At 44.8% G+C, this 21,227-nt stretch overlaps 3 protein-coding genes and 2 long non-coding RNA genes across 5 annotated transcripts; 2 read left to right on the forward strand and 3 right to left on the reverse strand.

The window, feature by feature from the left end:
• Nucleotides 1-434: 434 nt before the first annotated feature.
• On the reverse strand, nt 435-3,949 carry LOC101780318. Its single transcript, XR_002677934.1, has 4 exons — nt 1,555-3,949; nt 1,368-1,462; nt 1,012-1,109; nt 435-833 (listed from the first exon to the last, which is right to left on the reverse strand). It is a non-coding gene; the product is annotated as an uncharacterized LOC101780318 (long non-coding RNA).
• A 1,764-nt stretch (nt 3,950-5,713) lies between these two features.
• LOC101770979 (coenzyme Q-binding protein COQ10 homolog, mitochondrial) lies at nt 5,714-8,728 on the forward strand. Its single transcript, XM_004970069.4, has 4 exons — nt 5,714-6,389; nt 6,487-6,682; nt 8,069-8,200; nt 8,285-8,728. The coding sequence occupies exons 1-4, from the start codon at nt 6,076-6,078 to the stop codon at nt 8,405-8,407; spliced, it is 765 nt and encodes a 254-aa protein (XP_004970126.1). The 5' UTR covers nt 5,714-6,075; the 3' UTR covers nt 8,408-8,728.
• A 237-nt stretch (nt 8,729-8,965) lies between these two features.
• LOC101771375 (beta-glucuronosyltransferase GlcAT14A) lies at nt 8,966-10,751 on the reverse strand. Its single transcript, XM_004970070.2, has 3 exons — nt 10,141-10,751; nt 9,865-10,041; nt 8,966-9,739 (listed from the first exon to the last, which is right to left on the reverse strand). Exons 1-3 carry the CDS (start codon nt 10,703-10,705, stop codon nt 9,231-9,233), a joined length of 1,251 nt encoding a protein of 416 aa, XP_004970127.1. The 5' UTR covers nt 10,706-10,751; the 3' UTR covers nt 8,966-9,230.
• A 2,604-nt stretch (nt 10,752-13,355) lies between these two features.
• On the forward strand, nt 13,356-20,292 carry LOC101772174 (casein kinase 1-like protein HD16). Its single transcript, XM_004970071.3, has 17 exons — nt 13,356-13,508; nt 14,187-14,602; nt 15,201-15,326; nt 15,418-15,491; nt 15,771-15,840; nt 15,919-15,974; nt 16,054-16,125; nt 16,208-16,302; nt 16,492-16,561; nt 16,638-16,767; nt 17,005-17,220; nt 17,341-17,471; nt 18,047-18,221; nt 18,307-18,397; nt 18,910-19,067; nt 19,313-19,501; nt 19,705-20,292. The coding sequence occupies exons 2-17, from the start codon at nt 14,222-14,224 to the stop codon at nt 19,762-19,764; spliced, it is 2,094 nt and encodes a 697-aa protein (XP_004970128.1). The 5' UTR covers nt 13,356-13,508; nt 14,187-14,221; the 3' UTR covers nt 19,765-20,292.
• On the reverse strand, nt 20,258-20,780 carry LOC111257381. Its single transcript, XR_002677783.1, has 2 exons — nt 20,668-20,780; nt 20,258-20,571 (listed from the first exon to the last, which is right to left on the reverse strand). It is a non-coding gene; the product is annotated as an uncharacterized LOC111257381 (long non-coding RNA).
• Nucleotides 20,781-21,227: the final 447 nt, after the last annotated feature.

The following is a 21,227-nucleotide window of genomic DNA, read 5'->3' on the forward strand; positions in this document are numbered from 1 at the left end:
ATCGAAAGCCATGTTATTACTCCCTCCGTTCCAAATTATAGATCGTTTTGGCTTTTTATAGATTAATAAATTTTGTTATGCACCTAGATATAACTTATGTCTAGATGCATAATAATATATATGATCTAGACAAGTCAAAACGACCTATAATTTGGGACGGTTACCCGAGATCCCATTATCAAAACCTTCTCTTACCTTTCTTCCTTGTAACTTGTAATTATTTTAAATCGTGAGTACGTTGTTTTGAAAACATGAATAAATCTAAAACATTTTATGTAATTTTATTTCGATATGTTTATAGTTTTATTAGACATGAATTCAATCAATAAACACTTATAAATGTCAAACTCAAAGTTTGGAACAATGAGCTTATTTCCCTAATCACGAAGATCGTCATATGTTAAGAGACTTGCAAAAAAGAATAGGCCTATATGTATATAATTGCGGATCTCGATCCTTGTTCCCATATATTGAAAATGTGAAATACTACAAGTTTGCCACACTCCGGTTCATTGACACGTACAACTGCCAGTGGTATGAAAGATTATCGGCCCACAAGTACCAACTAGTGTAAGTGACGACCAATGAGACAAAGCAGATCTACTTATACGCAACAACAAACAGCTGAGAGCTCCCATGACAGAATCGGTAAGTCATATTCAACACATCAGGAAAGAGGTTCTAAGTTGTAAATGATGCACAAGCTTCAATTAGTGGGGCTGTCTCCTGTACTCTTCTTGTATTCAGGCTTGAGCTCGTGCCATCATGCATCCCTTGATTAGCCCTCACTTGTTGTAGACATAGAGCGTGTTCAGTATCTCCTTCAGGAATTGCTGCGGAGAAATCAAGCACAGGCAATTGGTAAAAGCATGACTTTGATATCAGAAATGCAGTACACTGTGATGGGAAACCCTATTTCATATCTTGACCAGAATCTGGAAAAGAAGAGAAAAAAATATCTCAGGCTGGTTAGTTTTTTGCATTAGCTGCTTTAGTGACCAATCTGGCTACCTCTCGAAAAGGTTGAATAGTTTGTTTTCCAGTTGCCCACGATCCATTCGTGTTCTTTTCATGTTAATTGGTTTTGTTACCGGTGGCTTCTTCTTGTCCTGACAAACACAAATACTACATTAGTCTCTTTATCATTTGCATGGTCATATAGGGCAACCTGATGAAATGTTTGGAAATAAAATTTTACTCAAAGAATTTTGCACAAACACTTTCCAAACTCTGGAAACGTTTTCCACAGAGTTTGTACGCAAAGGAACAAAACAGAAACCCGATTTCAGAAAACAGCATCCCAATATTTAAACAGCCAATGCAACCCAGGTCCCAGCTAACGTAGCAGTGAACAGTAGAGGAGTAACCTTAGATACGTTACAAATAACACCTTTTGGCCAGGATGTACCAGCTGGTTGCCAGTCATAGGTCTCATGCCTTTTCCATTGTCATCTAGAATTAACTACAACATGTCACAGAGAAAAGGGTCAAACTAATAGAAACACTTCAGAAACAGAACGCTAACAGGTAAAAAGAATCATTACTAAAGGTTACCTCCGTTCTTCTTATTTTGACCATGGACATATTGGTCCTCTCACGGCATAACCTTCCATAGTCCATAAGATTTCCCCTGTGCAGTTTCATGTCAAATTTGTTTTCAACTTTCCCTTCGCAAGCAAGTTTCCATGTAAAGAAATTAGAGGTTAAATTGTGTGGTACAGGAAACAAACTAAGTACATAGCTTGTAATTAAAATATTGACAAATATGAACACTAAAACATAGTTCTGGGAGTATCAATAGAGCACAGCGCATATCATGTGAGGTATTACACAAAGAAATTTTAAAGGCAGAAGATAAATATGGTGCAAGTAAGATGTAGTTTTGGAGGAAAAATATAAGTGTAAAACAGTATTACGAAACACTGGTCACTTTCTTTAACATGTTGTCATTTACATACATGATCAAGCTAAAGCCTATATAATATAATTAAGAGACCTCATCGAGACATATGGGTTACCTTACCTATAGCATGGTCATGCAACAACCAAAGCTTAGTATGTTAGCTTTACACAAAGACCTATCTGATGGGGTGTACAGGACATAATTTCCTCTGTTAAGTGAAATGGCTTCTAGGTAGTATGAAATTTCGTGTGCAAAGTCAGGAGTACACAATGAGACACAAATTGAGTGTATTCAAGGAAAAAGAACACAAATTAAGTTACTCATATTGGGAATCATCCGTCAATTGGGCGCTTACTAGAATTAAGTTTAGACATAGTCACATACACAAATATACAGATGGATCCACCGAGGAATGCACCCAAAACTGTATGACCCGATTGGTCAACATGGCAGCATAGCCCACACATATTAATAGATGCATCCTCTGCAACCATGTCCTTGTTTCTTTGTAAGTAGATTTGACTAGTCTCAGAATGCGATAGATATCACAAAAACCCAGGCAACTTATTTGGCATTCAAATGGACTGCAAACCATTCTACAATCAATCAGAACTGACAAGCTTTCCTAATAGTGGAAGCCATTTGGTGAAATTGCCTAGCATGCTTCTAATTATTGAACCCAATTAGTTAATGCTATACCCCCTCCAAAAACAAGCACTATTTTCCACAATAAAAGGTTTCTAAAGCATATGTTTAAGCTTTACTTTATAATACAAAATGTTTTAAACTAGTAAGACATATATATACTTGTATCATTCTACAGAGCATCAAGGTCGTAAAGATGCTGTTCAATGTTAAAATAGTTTGAAGGTTCAGTAACCAAGCATCAGTTTGCTAGAGCCTAGAAAACAACTTGCAACAATTAGCGTTTGCAACGTTGTCTTTATGAAAATTTGCGCAAGTAGAGATAAATAGATACATGGAAACATGACAATGAAAGTTAATTAAATATGCCTGGCTCCAACCTTGGTTAGACTCAGAAAAAATGCACATTGGCACAAAATCACTGAATATTCAGAGAGTAACTCTTCGGTGTATTGCCACTGCTTGCTTGAGTCATCTCCATCTTGATCTATTGTGTCATTAACACAACGTAAGAAGCATAAGTACCATAAGTGCTAGATATAGCATACAAAAAGAATGGTCTAAAACAATTTTCATTGAGCAAAGCTATCTTAAAGTGACTGGAATAACTGGGGCACATTCCTGAACCACAGGGTAGACATTTCTTCTATCTCTCTAGTCTCTACACTAAACACGAACTGCATGACTCCCAACTTTCTTTCTGTCCCGCCTGACTGTAGGCACAGAAATTGCTCATCGACTTCTACATGAATATGATGACACATATCCAACTATCCAAAGACACTCCTATAGAGTTCCAATTGTTACGAGACAGAAATAAAAGCTGTCCGATCGATTAAAAATCAAAGAAAACAACATGTTCAATTAAAAAATCATCTCTGGGGACTGATAACTCTTATCATCTAGCCCTCAGAACCTACTTCAACATCAGTCCACTGCACCTCCACGAATACTATTGCAATAACTTGGCAGCGTGTTAGATCCACCAATCCCATTCGTTCCCATAGTTCGGTCTACGCTGACGTAGAGATCGAGAACGAATCGATCGAAACGCATTGCACGGAACAACAGCACACAGCGAGGCAATGTGATGAGGGGAGCTAGCAGGAGGCACTTGCCTGGCTAGGCGTATCGTCGTCGCGGAGGGGATCGAGGGAGAGGATGACCTTAGCGACGTCAGGGTTAGGGTCGGCACCGCCGGCGTCGGGGCCGAGCGCCGCGGCGGCGGCGGCGGCCTCCTGCCAGGCGCGGGAGACGACAGTGGGGCACTTCATGAGCCACATGAAGCGGTCGGCCCGCGCCGTCTCCAGGTACTTCGCCTCCTCCGACATCGCCGCGGGGTCGGTGGTGTCCCGATGATCGGTTTCCTCACGAGGATTAGCTTTTGCCCGGTTGGGTGAGTTCGAGTGATGGGGGCGGGAGCACGGCTTGCAGGTCGGTGGGGATGCTTTGTCGAGAGGAAGGGAGGAGACGAAAGAGGCGGTGAGTAAACAATGGGCTTTGGGCTGTAGTAGTCATGCATCAGGTAGTAGTAATGCTGGAGTATGCGGGCTGGTCCAACTGGCTTTTAGGCCCACAGTTCATTCTGCCCTTGTTTTTTCTAGTATGCCCTCTGTATAATTTCTTTCCAATTTGTCCTTTTGGTGCATATATTCAAGATGGTTTCCCGAATACCCTCCTCCCAGCTGAAATTTCATATTTTTGATCTATTCAAACTGTCCTTAAGTCTTGTATTTTCCGTAATGCTCTTCTGAACGTTTGAGACAAGAAATGTACATTAATGTTGATTACATTAGTCCATCGTAAAAGGAAATGATTGAGTACATAAGTTTGGCTTGTGAGACTCACATTTGGATCCTTTGCCCAGCCTAGCGCCTAGCCTGATATGGGCCTGTTCGGCTGGATTTATAAGCCGGCTGAAAAGCTGAAACAACGAATTTGTTGTCAGAGAAAAATATTGTTTGGTGGCTGATAAGCTAAGAATTGCTGGGCAAGGATATGCATTTGATATCTGCTCTAGAAAGTTGCTTTGTTGGACAAGCTTGCTTGTCTGAGCAAGAAAAAGCTTGCTGAGCTAGGCGAGCCAATTTTGCTTTCCAGCCTGGGCAAGGAAAGCACAGGCATCGATGTAATGTCTTGTTTAGTTGCCCAACTTTGGTCAACCAAAATTACTATAGCAATACTGTAGCGTTTTGTTTGTATTTGTGAATTATTGTCCAAATATTGACTAATTAGGCTCAAAAGATTCGTCTCGCAAAGTACAACAAAACTGTGCAATTAGTTTTTGATTTCGTCTACATTCAGTACTCCATGCATGTACCGCAAGTTTGATGTGATGGGAATCTTCTTTTTGCATAGTGCTAAAGTTGGGATTTTGGGAAACTAAACATGGCATAAGTGTGCTCCAATCAAAGAACAGCCGTAAGTGCTAGCAGCTACTTGCATGTACCGCTGGTTAGTAGGACACAATAGTTGTTGCTTTATTATTTTATTTGAGGATACGCGTAATGTTGGTGTGGGTAAAAGCAGTACATGTTGCAAAAGTCTGTCTGAGGAAGCTTGCTCACTAGACAAAATAACCAAACTAATTGGAATGCAAGAATCTTTGTGTGTGTTTTCTTGATAAAGGTTTTCCCTATTTTCATAGAAAGCGAGTAAACAAGAACCTTTGTGTTGCACAAGGTAGGGAAAAAAACATTACCTATCTCGCAAAAGCCGCTATCTTATACCGTTTCTTGTGCATTTTTCCCGTAAAGTTTGATGCCGTGCCCATTGTTCTATGATTCTATCTACCGTATAGAAATTGGATACTCGAGCTCCTATGTGTTCCCGGCGGCTCCTTTTTATTTTCTCCCGACCTGTGCCCCCAATCTCAGCATACACGTATGGTGCGCGGCATCCGCACCCAGCATCTCAAACTTTGGAGTTAAAACAACAATCTCAGCATACACGTGATCAAAAAAAAATAATAATCTCAGCATACACCTAGAAGGAAGCTGCCATCAAACAGCTTCCAGAAAAACAATTCAAGCGCGAGTAAAAGGTCAAATTCGGCAATCAGACGTGTCGCATCCTCGTGCCGCGCGTAGCCAATCCCGTGATAACACCACGCGTATAGGCGTAGCCGCGTAGCGCAACGGCACAGCCTGAACGGCCGGCGAGCCAGCGGCGACTCGTCAGGTCCTCCTTCCTCCGGCCGGCTCCGCGCTATATCGTAGGCACCCCACCAAACCCACCGGCCCACCAGGCCACCACGCGCATCCCCCTCGCCTCGCGGCTCGCGCGCCCGCTGTCCTCGCGCGTTCCGTCCCATACCGCCCGTCCACCCCCAGCCCCCAAATCCGGCCTCCTCCCGCAACCAAAGCTCTCCGTTTCCCCACGCCTCTCCAATCAATCCTTCCTCACTCTCCTCCGGCCCTCCCTCCAGGGCGCGTTCTCCGGCGACGCCCCTCGCCGCGGCTCCCCGAATCTAGGGTTCCCCCTTTCCCGCGCGCGGGCCGGATCACGCTCGGGGGAGCGCCTCCGATATGTTGCCGTGCGCGAGGTCGGTGCTGCGGAGGAGGGGCCTGGCGTCGTCCCTCCTGCGGAGGTGCGGCGGGGAGGTCGAGTCCACCGCCGGCACGGGGGAGGCGCTCGCCAATGCCAGGTGCGCGAGCACGCTTTCCGCGCTCGGCGGCGGCGGGCGCGTGCTCGGGCGCGGCGGCCGGTGGGCCGATCCGCGGGCCGGCGCGATGGGCGCGGGGCGATGGTCGCGCACGCAGACAAGGTGCTTCCTCGGGTGCGGCGACGGGGAGGAGGGGAACGTGCTCTCCAAGGTCTACGAGGAGAGGCGCGTGATGGGGTATGTGGTCAACCGAGCTAGTTGTTCTGGAAATTGATTTGTAACATGGAAAACATTGGTGATTGTGGTGTTGTCGTGATTGCTTTGGTGAACTTAGGTACTCGCCGGAGCAGATGTTTGCGGTTGTCGCGGCGGTGGACCTCTACGAGGACTTTGTGCCGTGGTGCCAGCGGTCCAGGATTATTAGGCGGAACGATGACGGCTCATTTGATGCTGAACTCGAGATTGGATTCAAGTTCCTTGTCGAAAGCTATGTGTCTCATGTGGAGATGGAGAAGCCCAAGTTTATCAAGGTGAGGATTGCCGTCACGTGCGTAGCTTATAACTTAGTGGTACGAAGACAATATCATCTGGTATAAGGACCGTAACTAACTGTTGAAACAGCCTATTTCAAGGTTCATCATACACAGGACAGGACAATTGACCTGTCTGTTAGCTAATTGCTTGCCGTGCTTTTGTAAAGCCACTAGCATAATTTTGCTATCCACGATATTACTAGCAGGATTTGGTTGTTTGTTTGTAGCGTTCAGCCACAAATGGATATGTCTTCGAATGAAGTATTTATTATAGGCGTTACCTTTCATAGATGACTTCTTTCTTGCTTAACTGATACTTGTACTTCTAGCCAGGTTTCTTGTTTGGCTGGCATAATTGCGTATGAAACTGATTCTAAAGTCACTTATATGTTTCTGTAAAAGATGTAGTACAGATACTTTTTTGCATTGATTATGTCCATTTCTTCCATTTAAAGAGCATTTGTCTTTCAATTCAAAGAACTCTTAGCTAAATTTGGGGCATATTTTGTGCTTACTATTTGACAGCGTTGCAAGTGAATGGATATAATTGTTGGCTAGCCTTATACCCTGAATATCCTTTGTGGGAATTAAAATTTCCATTAAAATTTCCAATAATCAATAATTATACTTAATTGGCCATACCGTTACTTGATAATTAATTATTTCCTGCCACTGGAAAAGATCTATGCTCTTGTTTAGCCAAGTGATGGTCAGATCTAAAAAATGTTACCTTAGCTGATTTAGCAATAGGTGCCCATTTGGCATTAGGCAATTGTTGCTAGGAATGTCAATCTGTTCATTTCTTAGGTACAGTAGGTTAAAATTTACAGAGATTAATTTGTGGGTGTCTTCTAGATTAAGCGTTCATGGTTTGTAAAATCACGGAGACAAAAAAATTGTTTGGCTTTGGCTATGAATTTAAAAGCTACATCTACAAAACTATTAGAAAACAAGTGCCTTCAGATGTGTATCAGATTATCAATCGTCTATCTATAGTTGTGCTTTCTGTTGAATAGCTTGGCTTGTAAGTAAACTGCAATTTTTATGATGGAACTAACTTATTCTATGCAACTAAGATGTTCTATGGTATCAACTTTAGATGATTGATGTGTGTCTGATTGTGCCACACAAAATATTGTTCTAGGTCTCTAGAATTATGAATTGATTTTACCTTTAGCATCTTCTGACTTCTGAGTGCATTTATTTTCCATCTTGTGGTTCTGTGTTGTGTTCAATATCATAGTGGCTTTTTTCCTTTTTGAAAGAAACTGATATGGTAGTTTCTTCTTGTGTTATATCTATCTTGTGTCCACCATTTTGCCTATGCTTGAGAAAATTGCATTGTGTTGTTTTACACTTCTGACTGGCATCACCTGCGTGCAGACGACAGCATCTGAAAGCGGACTTTTTGATCATTTGATAAACGTTTGGGAATTTAAGCCTGGTCCTGTTCCTGGGACCTGTGATCTCTACTTCTTAGTTGATTTTAAGTTTCAATCACCATTGTATCGTCAGGTAAAATGAGCTTCTAATTATATTCAACATCTATTAACTTGTCATATGGCTGCTGTTTCTCTTACAATCTGAATCTTGTCTCAGGTTGCATCAATGTTCTTCAAGGAAGTAGTTTCACGGCTAGTGGGCTCATTTAGTGATCGATGTTTTAGAATATATGGACCTCCTGTACCAGTGCTGGAAAATAGTTATGGACAAGGAAGATGAATCTGTTATAAACCCAATTTTGAAGGATGTGCCCTTCGTGGATCCCTGGAGGATTCCTTGTAGTCAACCCTTAATCCTTCCCTTGATAAGCCGTCATAGTGCCATTTAGGGCGCCATCAGGCAAGATGTTTTTCTTTGAGGAAATCACCCACTGTTGGGTTTTCATTCTTTGGATATTCCTGTGGTTATTCTTTTTCATACTAAATTAGTTTCCCATGTATAACAAGGAAATAGCCATTTCTCACTATATCTACCCAGTCTATCAGATCCTGATGAATGGCCTGTTTGTTGAAGTGTATGGGATTCTAAACTCTCTGTGCACTCGTTTATGTTACACCTTTTCGTGAAAATTTGGCATCAAGAGGCCAAGTTTATGCACTCACGTTTTGGGAACACTCTACAAAAGTTTTGTGGTCTGTGCACTGTGCTGTTCATTTTTTAATTGATAATGAAGTAAGAGAATAAATACGTGCAGCGCATACTGCCTGGTTGTTTTGGCAACAGCAGCGGAGACCTTGCCTCATTGGCCTAACTACTTGATCTGGCCTTAGGTTCACTAATAATTTTGGTAACAGGAGAAAGCTGTTAGTACAAAAGTAAGCCTCTTCTCTTCTGGCCTGTATATTACAGCAATTCAACAGAAATGTTGAACCGTGCAAAAAGAATAACTGAATCGTTGTAGAAAGAAAAGGAATAACTGAATTGATCTGACGCAGCTAGCCAGCTTGGAGCTTGCACAACCAAAATGTACGACCACGGCGTCGGTACGATTTCTCCTGCACTGGCTGCGGGCGCGTCTAGCTCTTACATCCTTCTGACCTTCTCACGCGCCGGTTCCAACGAGGCTGTTGATCAAGCTCGCCAGCCTCCGACCCGCCGCGCCCTGCCTGACCGCGTCAATGTCTCCCCCGAGCGAGCACTCGGACTCGGCCACTCCCTCCTCACCGCTACCCCCAGCGCACCACGCGCCCGGCGTGACGCCGTCCAGCGGGCGCCGCAGCACCTCCTCGTCTATCCTCTGCAGCAGCGCCTCGTCGTCGCCGAACCGCCCGGCGAAGGCCGCCCCGCTGCCCACCAGCGCGTCGTACCGCGACTGCTGCTGGTCCGCGCCCGGCTGCTGCTGCGGCGGCGGCGGTGGCGGCACGTCGAGCCGGACGCTGTGGTTGACGGTGCTGTTCCTGAAGCGCTGCGAGTTGGCCATGACCGTCTGGAAGTAGAACTCCGCGGCGTCCAGCGTGTTGCTGAAGTACATGAGCAGCGTCCGGGGAAGGTTGTCCGGCGCCGCCACGCAGTGCTCCACGAACGCCCGGCTCAGTATCGGCCAGGGAGAACCTGATGATGCGATCGAATGCACCGTCAGTTGGCACCCGGAGGTACAAAGTGTTGATGACCATGGCGATCGAGCGTCAGAAATGCTGCGGATTTGCTCTGGAATACAGAGACAGTGTCCCCGTTACCTCGGAAGAGCTCGAACGCGTCGGGCTTCTCCCGGTGTCCCGAAGAGAAGGAGATCTCGGCGTTGGTGCTCTGCAGGAGATTCTGGTCGAGAACAACCACGTGGTGGGTTTCAGAATCGGCCCTGTGATCGATGAAGTTGAGGTCCCTCGGCACGGAGGAGAAGGCGTAGAGCAGGTCTGCAGAGGGCTACCAGCTGTCAGCGGCACGACACGATATAAGAAACCAAAAACGGGACCAGCAGGCACACGACGTGATGGCCTGAAACTAAACCTCACCGTCCTGCGTCACGAGCGGGTAGTCCGCGGCGCCCAGCGTGACGAGCCAGTCCCAGTCGGCGCCGACCCTGAGCAGGACGGCCGCGCCGCGGAGCACCGCCGCGACGGCGGACGGGCCCCTGCCGTCGAGTGCGTCCCCTTTGCCGACGACGTGCACGTTCCCGTACTCGAGGAACGACTGCTCCGACCGGGCGTAGCTTGCCAGCCTCGCGCGCTCGTAAGCGCCGGCGCCGGCGTCCAGGTGCAGCAGGTACCGGTTCCGCGGGTGGTAGACGGCCTTGAGCAGCCGCGTCACCCGGAGGCAGTCCCCGCGCCCGCCCGTGATGTAGTACGCGAACACCGGCGGGTACCCGGGCCCCTTCCTCGGCACCAACGCCCCCGCCGCCGCCGCCGCCGCCGACGGCTCGGCGTCCGGGCCGTAGGGGTCGTCGTAGTCGTACGCCGCTCGCTGGTTGAGGAAGGAGCTCGACGCGTAGCTGAGCACCAGAGCGCTGGTCATGAGGGCGGCCAGCGCCGCGAAGGTCGACCACGGCGAGCACGTCAAGAGCCAAGAAGAATGGGCCATCGCGGGCGCGGAGACGGAGAGAGCTTGGGATTCTTGCGTGGCCCGGCCCTGGGTGGTTGTGCTTGATGATGATGCGCGGGGGAACGGGTGCTCACTAGTAGTTTGCAAGTGTCAACGCTCCAGGTTGGCAGCTGGGTTTGGTTGGGATCATGGAGGAGCAACAAAACATAAGCCCTGACGCAATGATGGGGGTCGATTATTTAAAATCTGTCACGACGGAACGACTGGATATCTTGATTGTTTTCTGTTGCCGCACTACGCGCAGGGCATCTGGAGAGACGTACGTAACTCCACCGGTCGACGTGCCTCCAAGCACGTACGAGCCGGCGGAGAACGGAAGAAATGGTATAATAGGCGAACGGAAAAGTTCAAATAAATTCGGGTATGTTTTGTTGGTGTATCATTTAGTTTATATATAAAATAATTTAAAATAATAATGATCCTTTTTTATTTGGTTGAGTGAGTTGAACCAACTTATTAAGAATGAAGCCATCTCACTTATTTATTATTATTTATTATTGTACTTGCAAGAGTGAACCATATGATACATGCAGATTGGTTAAATCCCATCATCTAAAATCATCTATATATGCATCATGTGCATGCAACTAAACACAATCCTGAGGTATCGAGCCGGCCTGCTGTGCCGTGCGATGGATGCGCATTGTCGCAGCGGCGGAACGTGTCAATCATTGCCGGAATGCAGATGCGGCCGATCCGGCGGCCCGCCGCGCACGATGAATGCTGCTTCGCCTCGAATCGTTCGCGGTGAAAAGTCGTGGAAGACAGCCGGTGAAAAGTTGTTTCTGCAAATTGACGCTGTAACTAACAAAAGGTTTGAAAATCTTATGATGGAAAAAAAAAGCTGGTGGAAGAGACTAGGTACAGTAAAGATCAAAATGCCGTGCATTTTAGCGTCAGGTTTGCGCTGAATTTTTCGAAATTTTGTCAGAGAAACCAGGTTAAGAGTGGTATGTAGAGTACTAGCATGCAAGATGAACATATTCAGGGTCGTCCGGAGCAAAGTTTACGCCCAGCGCTCAATCGCTCCGGAATGCTGACCGCCTAGCAGCAGGGGTGTTTGGATCTTTAATCCGGATTAAAATTCATGTCACATCGAATATTCGGAGGCTAATTATGAGTACTAAATATGAGCTAATTATAAAACTAACTACACTGGAGGCTAATTTCCAAGATGAATCTATTAAGCCTAGTCAATCCATCATTAGCACATGTTTACTGTAGCACCACATAGTCAAATCATGGACTAATTAGATTTAATAGATTCGTCTCGTAAATTTTTCTCCATCTGTGCAATTAGTTTTATAATTAGTCTATATTTAATACTTTTAATTAATATCTAAATATTCGATGTGATAGGAATTTTAGTAGCTCCTACGCAACCAAACGGGGGCCTTGGATTACGTACTAGACAGTCCATTTGCTCGGGCGTCAAAACAGAATTCTGCAGTCAGAGCGCTGACACAAATCTGAAACCTTCCGAGTCCGATCTACCAAGCAGGCCGACAAGGGTCTCTCACCGTCGTTGGGCTTGATTGATGGCGCGGCCCTGAGCAGTCGTTGGGCTTCACAATTCGCGCCCATTTGAGCCCCGCAGTCTGGAATTCTTATGGGCCGCTGGCTAGGTCCCCCAAGTTACAACCATAAATTGGGCCGGTATTTGCAGATAAACAGAGTTAGCGGCCCATCCTCTCCAAGTCATCAAGTCAATGCTAGTCGTCCTGATGCGTTTTCACTTACCTTTTCATTTTTTTTTCTTTCATGCAGTTTGAATCTTTTTTAGTTTTCAGTAACGTTGATCTTAACAATATTCTTTTTGCTAAATCATCTTAACAGTATTCGATGTGTCTTTTCCCAATCACGTTTATACCTGCACACCCTACCCTTTTTATTTAACTTTTTCCCGTGCTACGGTTGCAAGGGCACGCATAAAATACCACTGAACTAGATAAAACCATATCATCGCTGTGCTGCACAGAAACTCCACATGCTGCATGATGGAAGCTACTAGCAATCAGTCCGAAAAAGGATAAGCGTATGTGATGTGCCTAGAAAAGAAAGACAGACAAGCGCGTGACGGATACCTCACACTCTGACTGACCATTTTAGCCCTCCAGCTCCAGAGAGACTACTTTGACTCACACAAGTCAGAGTGTCCAAAAGTCCTAAGCACACAAGTAGCATACCAATTAGGACTCCATATCCCAAAATGTAGAGGCAGAAAGTAATACTGCTGATGTTTAGAGCTAAAATACAGAGCATGTAATTTCTCCAAATACAATCGAGTTGTTCAAGGCAGAATCAAAAAAAAGGAAAAAAAAAAGCATGGGCAAAAGTAGAAATTCACACACCTCACACGGCGGTAGCTCGACGGTGAGACAGACGCCAATTCCTCCAGCTTAAAAAAATCTTACTACGGGCACGGCAGAGTGCTGACGGACCTGGACGGTGGGTCCCACCGAGCATTGCACGTTATCCATGGCGCCTCGAGCGCGGCCCCGGCGAATCCTGGCCCTTGGATCCAGCCGAGCTCGCATGCATGCGCACTCCCTGCCTTCCCAAACGGAGGACGGGGAAATTAAAAAACGCGATTACGCGAAGCCTTCAAAAAGCCAGCCAGCCCTCCTCCTCTCCCTTCCAGACAGCCAGCCACAGCGCAGGTGTTGCGTTGTGTGTGTGTGTCTGCGGGAGAGACCAAACACCAACCTCCCCCCACCCCCGACCCATCCCTCCCCGCATCCCCACCTCGCCGCCACCGCCGCCGCACGGTCTCTTCCCCGAGGTAAGCTCCAGACCCTACCCCTTCATCCGTTCCTCCTCCGGGGCCGATCGCCTGGCGCCGCGTCACGGATTGGTTTGCCGTGTCGGCGGCGGCGGCGGCGGCGGAGGAGGCAGAGGCGGGCGCGGGCGATCGGCGCGGCGCGGACCGATCTTAGCGGCCGTGGCGTCTGATCGCGCGGCGATCGCTCCGGCGCCCGCCGATCTCCCCGTTTCGTGGCGGAAATTTTGGTGGCGGCGCCTGTCCCCGCGTTTGCTGTTGGTTCCGGTAGCGTTTTTGTGGGGGCGTCCGGGCGGGTTTCGATGAGGTGGGTCAGGTGCCGGCGTGCGTTAATCGCGCGTGTTTTGATCGGATTTCGAGGGAGGAATTGGTTTCGAGGAGATCGGGATAGGATTTGGGGAGGGGAGGGGTGATGTGGAGCGACTGTTGGGAAATCTCATGTCATGGCTTGCGTTGATTGTTTGTCTGCAAATGGGATAAGGTTCAGGAGCTTGTGTGTGAGTCCTAGACGTTAATCGCAAATAAATGAAGGCTTGTTTATGCTAGCTTGATCAGTACTTGTTTATCCAGGATGTGTTCTCTCATGTTCCCGGTGATATATTATGTTTGATGAGTTGGTAATAGAATGTAGTACCAGTATATTGACTGTTTACTGGTGCTGCTGTGGTTTTTGATTGACAGATTCGTAGGCGATTGGAAGTGCATGGGGAGAAAGGATGCCAGAGTTGCGTAGTGGAGTCCGGCAATCTCGGTTGAGGGCAAAGAAGGTTGAGGATCTCGTTGCTCAGGACCCTGCTGACAACTTGGTTGCGGTGGCACCTACGGTGGCAGGAAGGCGTGGTAGAGGAAGGGGTGGCAGGGGTGGAGGGAGAGGAACAGCGCGGGGAAGGGGAGGAAGAGGGCGAGGTGTTCCAGTGATTGACTTGGACCCTGACCAGCCTTGCGAGGTTCTTCCTGGAGCTGCAGTTGGTGGTCGTGCTGCAGGTGGGGCACAGCCCATTGAAAAATTTGCTGATAAGGCTTTGAAGATGGATGGTGGGAGTGCTGAAAAGATTGCCGGAGCTGAAGATGAAGGGACATCCCCTGTCCCAGAGAAGGTATGCTCTTCATATGCACTTTTGCCTGTCCTATTTTGTGTGTGTATCTTCACTTGCATGCTTTCCATATTGGTATTATTTCTTGCCATTGAATTTAATTTTTGGCAGTGAAGTTATCTTAGAAAATGGGATAATAGTGATAAAATGTAGATTGCGGCAAGGCATCGTGCGGCACATGGATTATGCAGAATTTTATAAATGAATGTAGTTCAGCTGTGCCTATTTTCCAAGCTATTCATTATGCATCTTTGAAAACCTACGTATATTAACTATTTTACATCATCATAATCAAGTGAGAAACAATGCAGTATCTTCTTCCTTACTCTATCTCTGTTGCAAATAACCACCTGTACCTAAAATTCTTGCATGCATTTTTTCACCCAACTTGATGTAAATTCAAACATAAGAATTTTACAAATGAATGCCTGGATCGCTAAAGTGACCATGTACTCCAGGTTCGTGAGATTATGTTTTAATTATATATGTTAGTAACTGGTAAGAACTGGCAGCTCTGGCCAGTGATATCAAACTAAGAACAGCAAGTGTCTAACTGAGTTTGAAAATTTCGTCGCCCAGTAGTGATAAATATCTTTTGCAGGTCCAAGTAGGCCATTCTCCGCAATACAAGGTAGAGAGGAAGTTGGGCAAAGGTGGTTTTGGTCAAGTTTATGTTGGCAGAAGGATTTCTGGGGGAACGGAACGTACTGGACCTGATGCTTATGAGGTTTATATCTAGCACTCCCTCCCCCCTCTTCCACCTTAATTTTTTTATATATCCTCTTATATGGAAGTAATACTAATACATGGCTTTGCAGGTTGCTTTGAAATTTGAGCACCGCAACAGTAAGGGTTGCAATTATGGCCCTCCATATGAGTGGCAAGTTTATAGGTAATTACATTATATTAAGTTGAATGCATCTATTTGTCTTACAGAAGAATTTACAGATCAAACAAGTTATACAAAAATATTCCTTGAAACATGACACAAATCCTTGTTTTATTTTTCTGTTTGGTTCAGTAGCTCTTGATTTACATTTTGTCCTGAGACACAAAATATTGGATGGCTAAGTTAACATTGATGGCTCCTTTCAAGTATTTGCTACTTTTAAGGATAAATTTTATTAGTTACCCTCTAATTTTAATGTTTTTGTTGTGCATGTGGTTCAAGTGCTCTGAACGGTTGTTATGGTGTACCATGGGTTCATTACAAAGGCCGGCAAGGGGATTACTATGTTCTGGTTAGTTCTTATGTATACGTAGTTGAATCTGAGTTTATATAACATAAGTTAAAGAACTAAACAATACAATTGTTCCAGGTGATGGATATTCTAGGACCTAGCCTTTGGGATGTCTGGAACTCATTTGGGCAAACGTAAGATAACTATGTCCTATCTGCTTTGTTTCGCTCTTATTTTTCTAAGCAGCTGACTGATCACCAATATTTGATTCAGGATGACAGCCAATATGGTTGCTTGCATTGCTGTAGAGGCAATTTCTATACTTGAGAAACTTCATGCAAAAGGGTAACTAGTGTATTTGCTGACTTTTATTTGAACTACTAGATCTCCGAATTTGTTTATTTACTTGTTGGTAATTTTCTGTCAGGTTTGTTCATGGAGATGTCAAACCTGAGAATTTTCTCCTTGGCCAACCTGGATCACCTGATGAGAAAAAACTTTTTCTGATTGATCTTGGGTTAGGTATGTCATGGCACTTTTCCTGTGATAGATATTGTTTGCAAATGTTAAGATGATTTAACCAATTTGGCACACTAATCTGCGTTCACATTCTGTGAGCTATGTTTCACATGCGTTTTAAACTTGATATGTACCAATGTTTATGTAAAACTCAAGTTAACAACTATTCATTCCTACCATTTGCACTGTCAGCATCTAGATGGAAGGAAGGAGGGCCATCTGGGCAACATGTTGAATATGATCAGAAGCCAGATATTTTCAGGTTTGTTTTTTTACCATATAATGTGCTTTTCATTTCCTTTCAGTACACTGACCTTACTTCGCCCCTTTCTCAACAGAGGTACAATAAGATATGCTAGTGTCCATGCCCATTTAGGCCGTACTGGTAGCAGAAGGGATGATCTGGAATCTTTAGCATATACATTAATATTTCTTCTCAGAGGAAGATTGCCATGGCAAGGCTATCAGGTTTGCTATCTTTCTTTGGATGGAATTATTGAAATAGCCATAAAAATATTCTTTTGGTTATTGACTAGTATGTATTATGTTGATTTTCATATTCAGTAAGTGAAACTAATTTGTAATATTTATATGCTTGAAGCCATTTTCTCTTTCTTTTGCCTATGGGTTCATAAATCTTTTTTTTGTCTAGTTTTTTATGTCTGAATTCGTATATAACAGTTTGAAAACTGATTTATGTTGCAGGGCGAGAACAAGAGTTTTCTTGTTTGCAAGAAGAAAATGGCTACCTCTCCAGATCTATTGTGCTGTTTTTGCCCACCTCCATTCAAACTCTTCCTGGAGACCGTGACAAACATGAGATTTGATGAAGAACCAAATTACTCAAAGCTTATTTCCCTTTTTGATGAATTAATTGAGCCCCAGCATTTGAGGCCTATTAGAATAGATGGTGCATTGAAGGTTTGTTTTTAACGATATGGAAAGGAACTTCTTATTTTGTTATACGATAGTTTTTTTTATGCATTTTTGCAGTAATTGGATATCTGGCTTACTTTTACATTTGATTATTTTCATACATAGGCTGGACAAAAACGTGGAAGGTTGCTTGTAAATTTAGAAGAAGATGAGCAACCGAAGAAGAAAGTTAGACTTGGAAGCCCAGCAAATCAGTGGATTTCAGTTTATAACGCTAGAAGGCCCATGAAGCAGAGGTAAGTGAATAATATGTTTGTTGGGTCTGTGCATTATGGATCTTGTCATAATTTGCTCAAATTTGAAGTTAGACACTTTGTGTGGTGGTCCTCAGTCCTTACCCCCTATATGAAGCGGTATGGTGTGGACATAAAACGCTGGTGGCAATAGGATGGCATTTTTATGGTTCAAGGATTAGATGGATTTTTATATACATTTCTGCGTGGACCTTTGTCCTTGCAAGTACAGCTTTTTTTGCTTCTCCATGGTAATCTGTTTGAATGCGGAAGGAGTTACTCAACTCCTTGGGGTGCTTATAGTCTTAATTCTCACTAAACTTTTTGAGACATTTTTCTGGTCTTTGTCAAGGAGCAATAGATGCTATATTTGCATGGTTGCACTGCATCCAGACTTCAGATTTTTTTTTTTTACCAGCAAAGTATGTAAATTTTGCTATTGCTTTGCCATTTTGAATGTTAAGAACAATACAGCTGAGCATGTATACTTCTACTATTAAATATTAATCAATAATTTAAATGTATCACCTAGGGTAGTTATATGGCTTTGTGCTCTAAAACGCTTTCTTTCCTTTCAGATACCATTACAATGTAGCAGATGCCAGACTTCATCAACACATAGAGAAGGGTAATGAAGATGGATTGTTCATTAGTTCAGTAGCATCTTCAGCGAATCTTTGGGCCCTTATTATGGACGCAGGAACTGGTTTCACATCCCAAGTCTATGAACTTTCACCCATATTCCTTCATAAGGTATGATCTCAATTCTCAAGCATAGTGCTTTCTAAGCAAGGCTACATATTAAGTTCCAAGTTGCCCTTTTCTTTTTGCATTTTAGGATTGGATTATGGAGCAATGGGAAAATAACTACTACATCAGTGCCATAGCTGGTGCAACGAATGGGAGTTCCTTGGTAGTCATGTCAAAAGGTATGTCCTAATTGATGCTGGGCTCTTCTATTGCATGTATATGGAAAATCTTTCCGTTGTGTCTACTGTTGTCACTGGCCAAACATGCACGGAGTTAAAATGCTCTATGCTGACTTATGGATGCTGCGCATGCAAATCAAGCAGTTCTAATTGGACGGCCTGGTTTTCACATTCTTGTTTGCTTTCTAGTTTCAAGATATATTACAAGATAATGTTGAGAATACATAAAAGAAAGCAAATCACATGGATGTTTCATATGTCGTACTTGTAAATCAGGGCCTAAACCAGAAAGACTTAATGAAGACATGCCTTTTCGTACAGTTAAATGCATGCACAACTAACACAGTTTTGGCTTGTATTGATTGTTTTCTGTGATTCTCTAGAGTTTCACATTCAGATATTTGCCTGTTCTGTGGCCTTTCACTTTACCTTATTCGCATTGAATGTCTATGCATTTCAGTTGAGAATTGCCACATGAGTTAAATTACTCTGAACCTTTCTATTTTTTTTAGGAACTCCATACACTCAACAATCTTACAAAGTTAGTGAATCATTCCCCTACAAGTGGATCAATAAGAAATGGAAAGAAGGTTTTCATGTTACATCAATGACAACTGCAGGGAGCCGCTGGGGTGTAGTTATGTCAAGGAACTCTGGATATTCTGAACAGGTAACAAATTGGTATCTTTGTTCAATGCACAAGTAAAATGCATATTGTGTGATAAATTATTTTTGTCTAGCCAGCTATGGCACTGGTGCATATAGAACCATTTGGCTCTGAAAATATCTGGTTTTTAAATGAACAAATTAACTCAACAGGATATATATTCCTGTTTGTAAACATGATGTGTGTATTGTACATCTGTTGTTTGAAATGAACTTGATTGTCCATTGTTTCTGTGTTACATAATGCAGGTAGTAGAATTGGATTTTCTTTATCCTAGTGAAGGTATCCACCGACGATGGGAGAACGGATATAGAATAACTTCTACAGCAGCCACTGGTGATCAAGCTGCTTTTATATTGAGTATACCCAAAAGAAAGTTGATGGACGAGACACAAGAAACCCTTAGAACATCTGCTTTTCCAAGCAACCATGTGAAGGTATGATCGTATACTTTTATTCTTGACTACCCTGTCAAAGTCAGGTTGATTTATTTGGACTCTGAATCTTAAGAGTTGCTGCAATTTGTGTCAACTTGGCATGTATATTTGCTATATTTCACGTTGTAGTAATATTTGGCACCCTGAAGCAGGGAATCAAAACACCCCGTCTAATGTCACAATGCACTATGGGTTTTTTGCAGGAGAAATGGGCCAAGAATCTTTATATTGCTTCAATATGCTTCGGCCGGACAGTGTCATGAGGCTTGCTTGGCACTGCATCCCAAATCGGGAGAGAACATATTCGAATGAGTAGATATGGGAAAAATCAACAACTTTTGTTGCTGCTCTCTGTTACTCTGTATGTGTAGGTAGACAAGATGAACCGCCTTACCATGGCCACAGTAGGAGCTTAAGAACGAACCAGAAGGAAGGTGGAAAGCAAGCAGCCAATAAGCAGACGAGGAGGATGTGACCTGGCTAGTGGTGGTGCAGACGCCGATGGCGTCAAATGTTTTGCATCAGCATGTTTTGCTTCGCTCCTGACTGCTGTGCAAGAGTAGACAGCTTGTAGCCTCCTTCGGAGGCAAAGTCAATGAGAACCCATTGTGTATAGCGTATCGTGTCATTTCATTTTGTTTAGTGGAAGCCAAGTTCCATGTTTCCGCTGGAAATGCTAAGTTATTGTGTGAGGAGAACAAGTGTACTGATATAATTCAGTGTATCGATTCCATTATTCGATAATTCTCATTGGAATAATTAATGCAATAATGTTGCATTACTAACCACCATTGAATTGCATGTTTTAGTAGTGTCACAGAAGATTTGTGATGTGCTCGTTACCATCAACCCTGGAATAGCGTATGAACGGCCAGAGCAGGCAAAGAGCAGGGTACTTTTGCAATGCACCCCAAAGCAGTAGGCCAGTAACCAAGCCAGCTACATAAGTGGGAGCAACTAAAATAGCAGTACAAATCCAGCTTAAACGATCAAGTTTCTAGCAAAGATGAACTCCTCATGAACCTCATCCTTCAATCCTGCCCCTCGTCAGCTCATTCCCCAGCTCCTCCCTGATCGTCACGCAAGAAAATGTCGTCATGATCGATTACTACACTGGTGGTAAGCAAGTAGATGGAAGAACAGTGGTCAGTGGATGATGAGCGCACCTGTCCTTCTATCGTTGATTGAACACACAGCATAGGACGAGGATGATCAGGATGAACAAACAGAGTTTTTTCCCATGATCCTCCGCTGTAGACATAGTTGCGCGTGTGGTTATGAGCCAGCAGCAGGTGCACGAATCAGTAGTCTGCATGGTTGCAGCAAAACGAAGAAGGGAGACAAGAGGACTCACGGCACGGAAGTGGCTGCGGCGCGGGCGCCTGTGGTGGAACGGCAGCGGAGCCCTTGGGCGCTGACGCAGTCGCGGGCGAGGAGGGGAGGGCGCCGTTGAGGCTCGTCGAGACGACGGGGCTGCCGGCGCGGACGGCCCTGCTGTTCTTGGGCGACGGCTCCGGGGCGCGGTCGAGGGAAGCAGGGGGGGACTGGCGGCTCGGTGCGTCCTCTTCGGAGACGGCGCCCGGGCCTGCCATCACGAGGAGGAGGAGGGCGCCGATCAGGAGGAGCGCGGGGAGGCTGGCGACGGCGGCCTTCCGGGACGCCATGTTGGCCGTCGAGCGAGCGACGTCGCGGTGGCTGAATGCGCGCGGCCGGAATGGGGTTTTCG

The sequence above is a fragment of the Setaria italica genome, chromosome V (genome assembly GCF_000263155.2).
Source record: "Setaria italica strain Yugu1 chromosome V, Setaria_italica_v2.0, whole genome shotgun sequence".
Taxonomy (NCBI): domain Eukaryota; kingdom Viridiplantae; phylum Streptophyta; class Magnoliopsida; order Poales; family Poaceae; genus Setaria; species Setaria italica.

Excerpts from the sequence above, each read along its gene's own strand:
- LOC101770979 (XM_004970069.4), top strand. The coding sequence starts at position 6,076 with ATGTTGCCGTGCGCGAGGTCGGTGCTGCGGAGGAGGGGCCTGGCGTCG. Across the intron at positions 6,683-8,068 it reads AGAAGCCCAAGTTTATCAAG|ACGACAGCATCTGAAAGCGG; the intron begins GTGAGGATTGCC and ends ACCTGCGTGCAG. Across the intron at positions 8,201-8,284 it reads AATCACCATTGTATCGTCAG|GTTGCATCAATGTTCTTCAA; the intron begins GTAAAATGAGCT and ends ATCTTGTCTCAG.
- LOC101771375 (XM_004970070.2), bottom strand. The coding sequence starts at position 10,705 with ATGGCCCATTCTTCTTGGCTCTTGACGTGCTCGCCGTGGTCGACCTTC. Across the intron at positions 10,042-10,140 it reads CCCGCTCGTGACGCAGGACG|ACCTGCTCTACGCCTTCTCC; the intron begins GTGAGGTTTAGT and ends AGCCCTCTGCAG. Across the intron at positions 9,740-9,864 it reads CGCGTTCGAGCTCTTCCGAG|GTTCTCCCTGGCCGATACTG; the intron begins GTAACGGGGACA and ends TCGCATCATCAG.
- LOC101772174 (XM_004970071.3), top strand. The coding sequence starts at position 14,222 with ATGCCAGAGTTGCGTAGTGGAGTCCGGCAATCTCGGTTGAGGGCAAAG. Across the intron at positions 16,303-16,491 it reads TCTGATTGATCTTGGGTTAG|CATCTAGATGGAAGGAAGGA; the intron begins GTATGTCATGGC and ends TTGCACTGTCAG. Across the intron at positions 18,222-18,306 it reads CACCCATATTCCTTCATAAG|GATTGGATTATGGAGCAATG; the intron begins GTATGATCTCAA and ends TTTGCATTTTAG.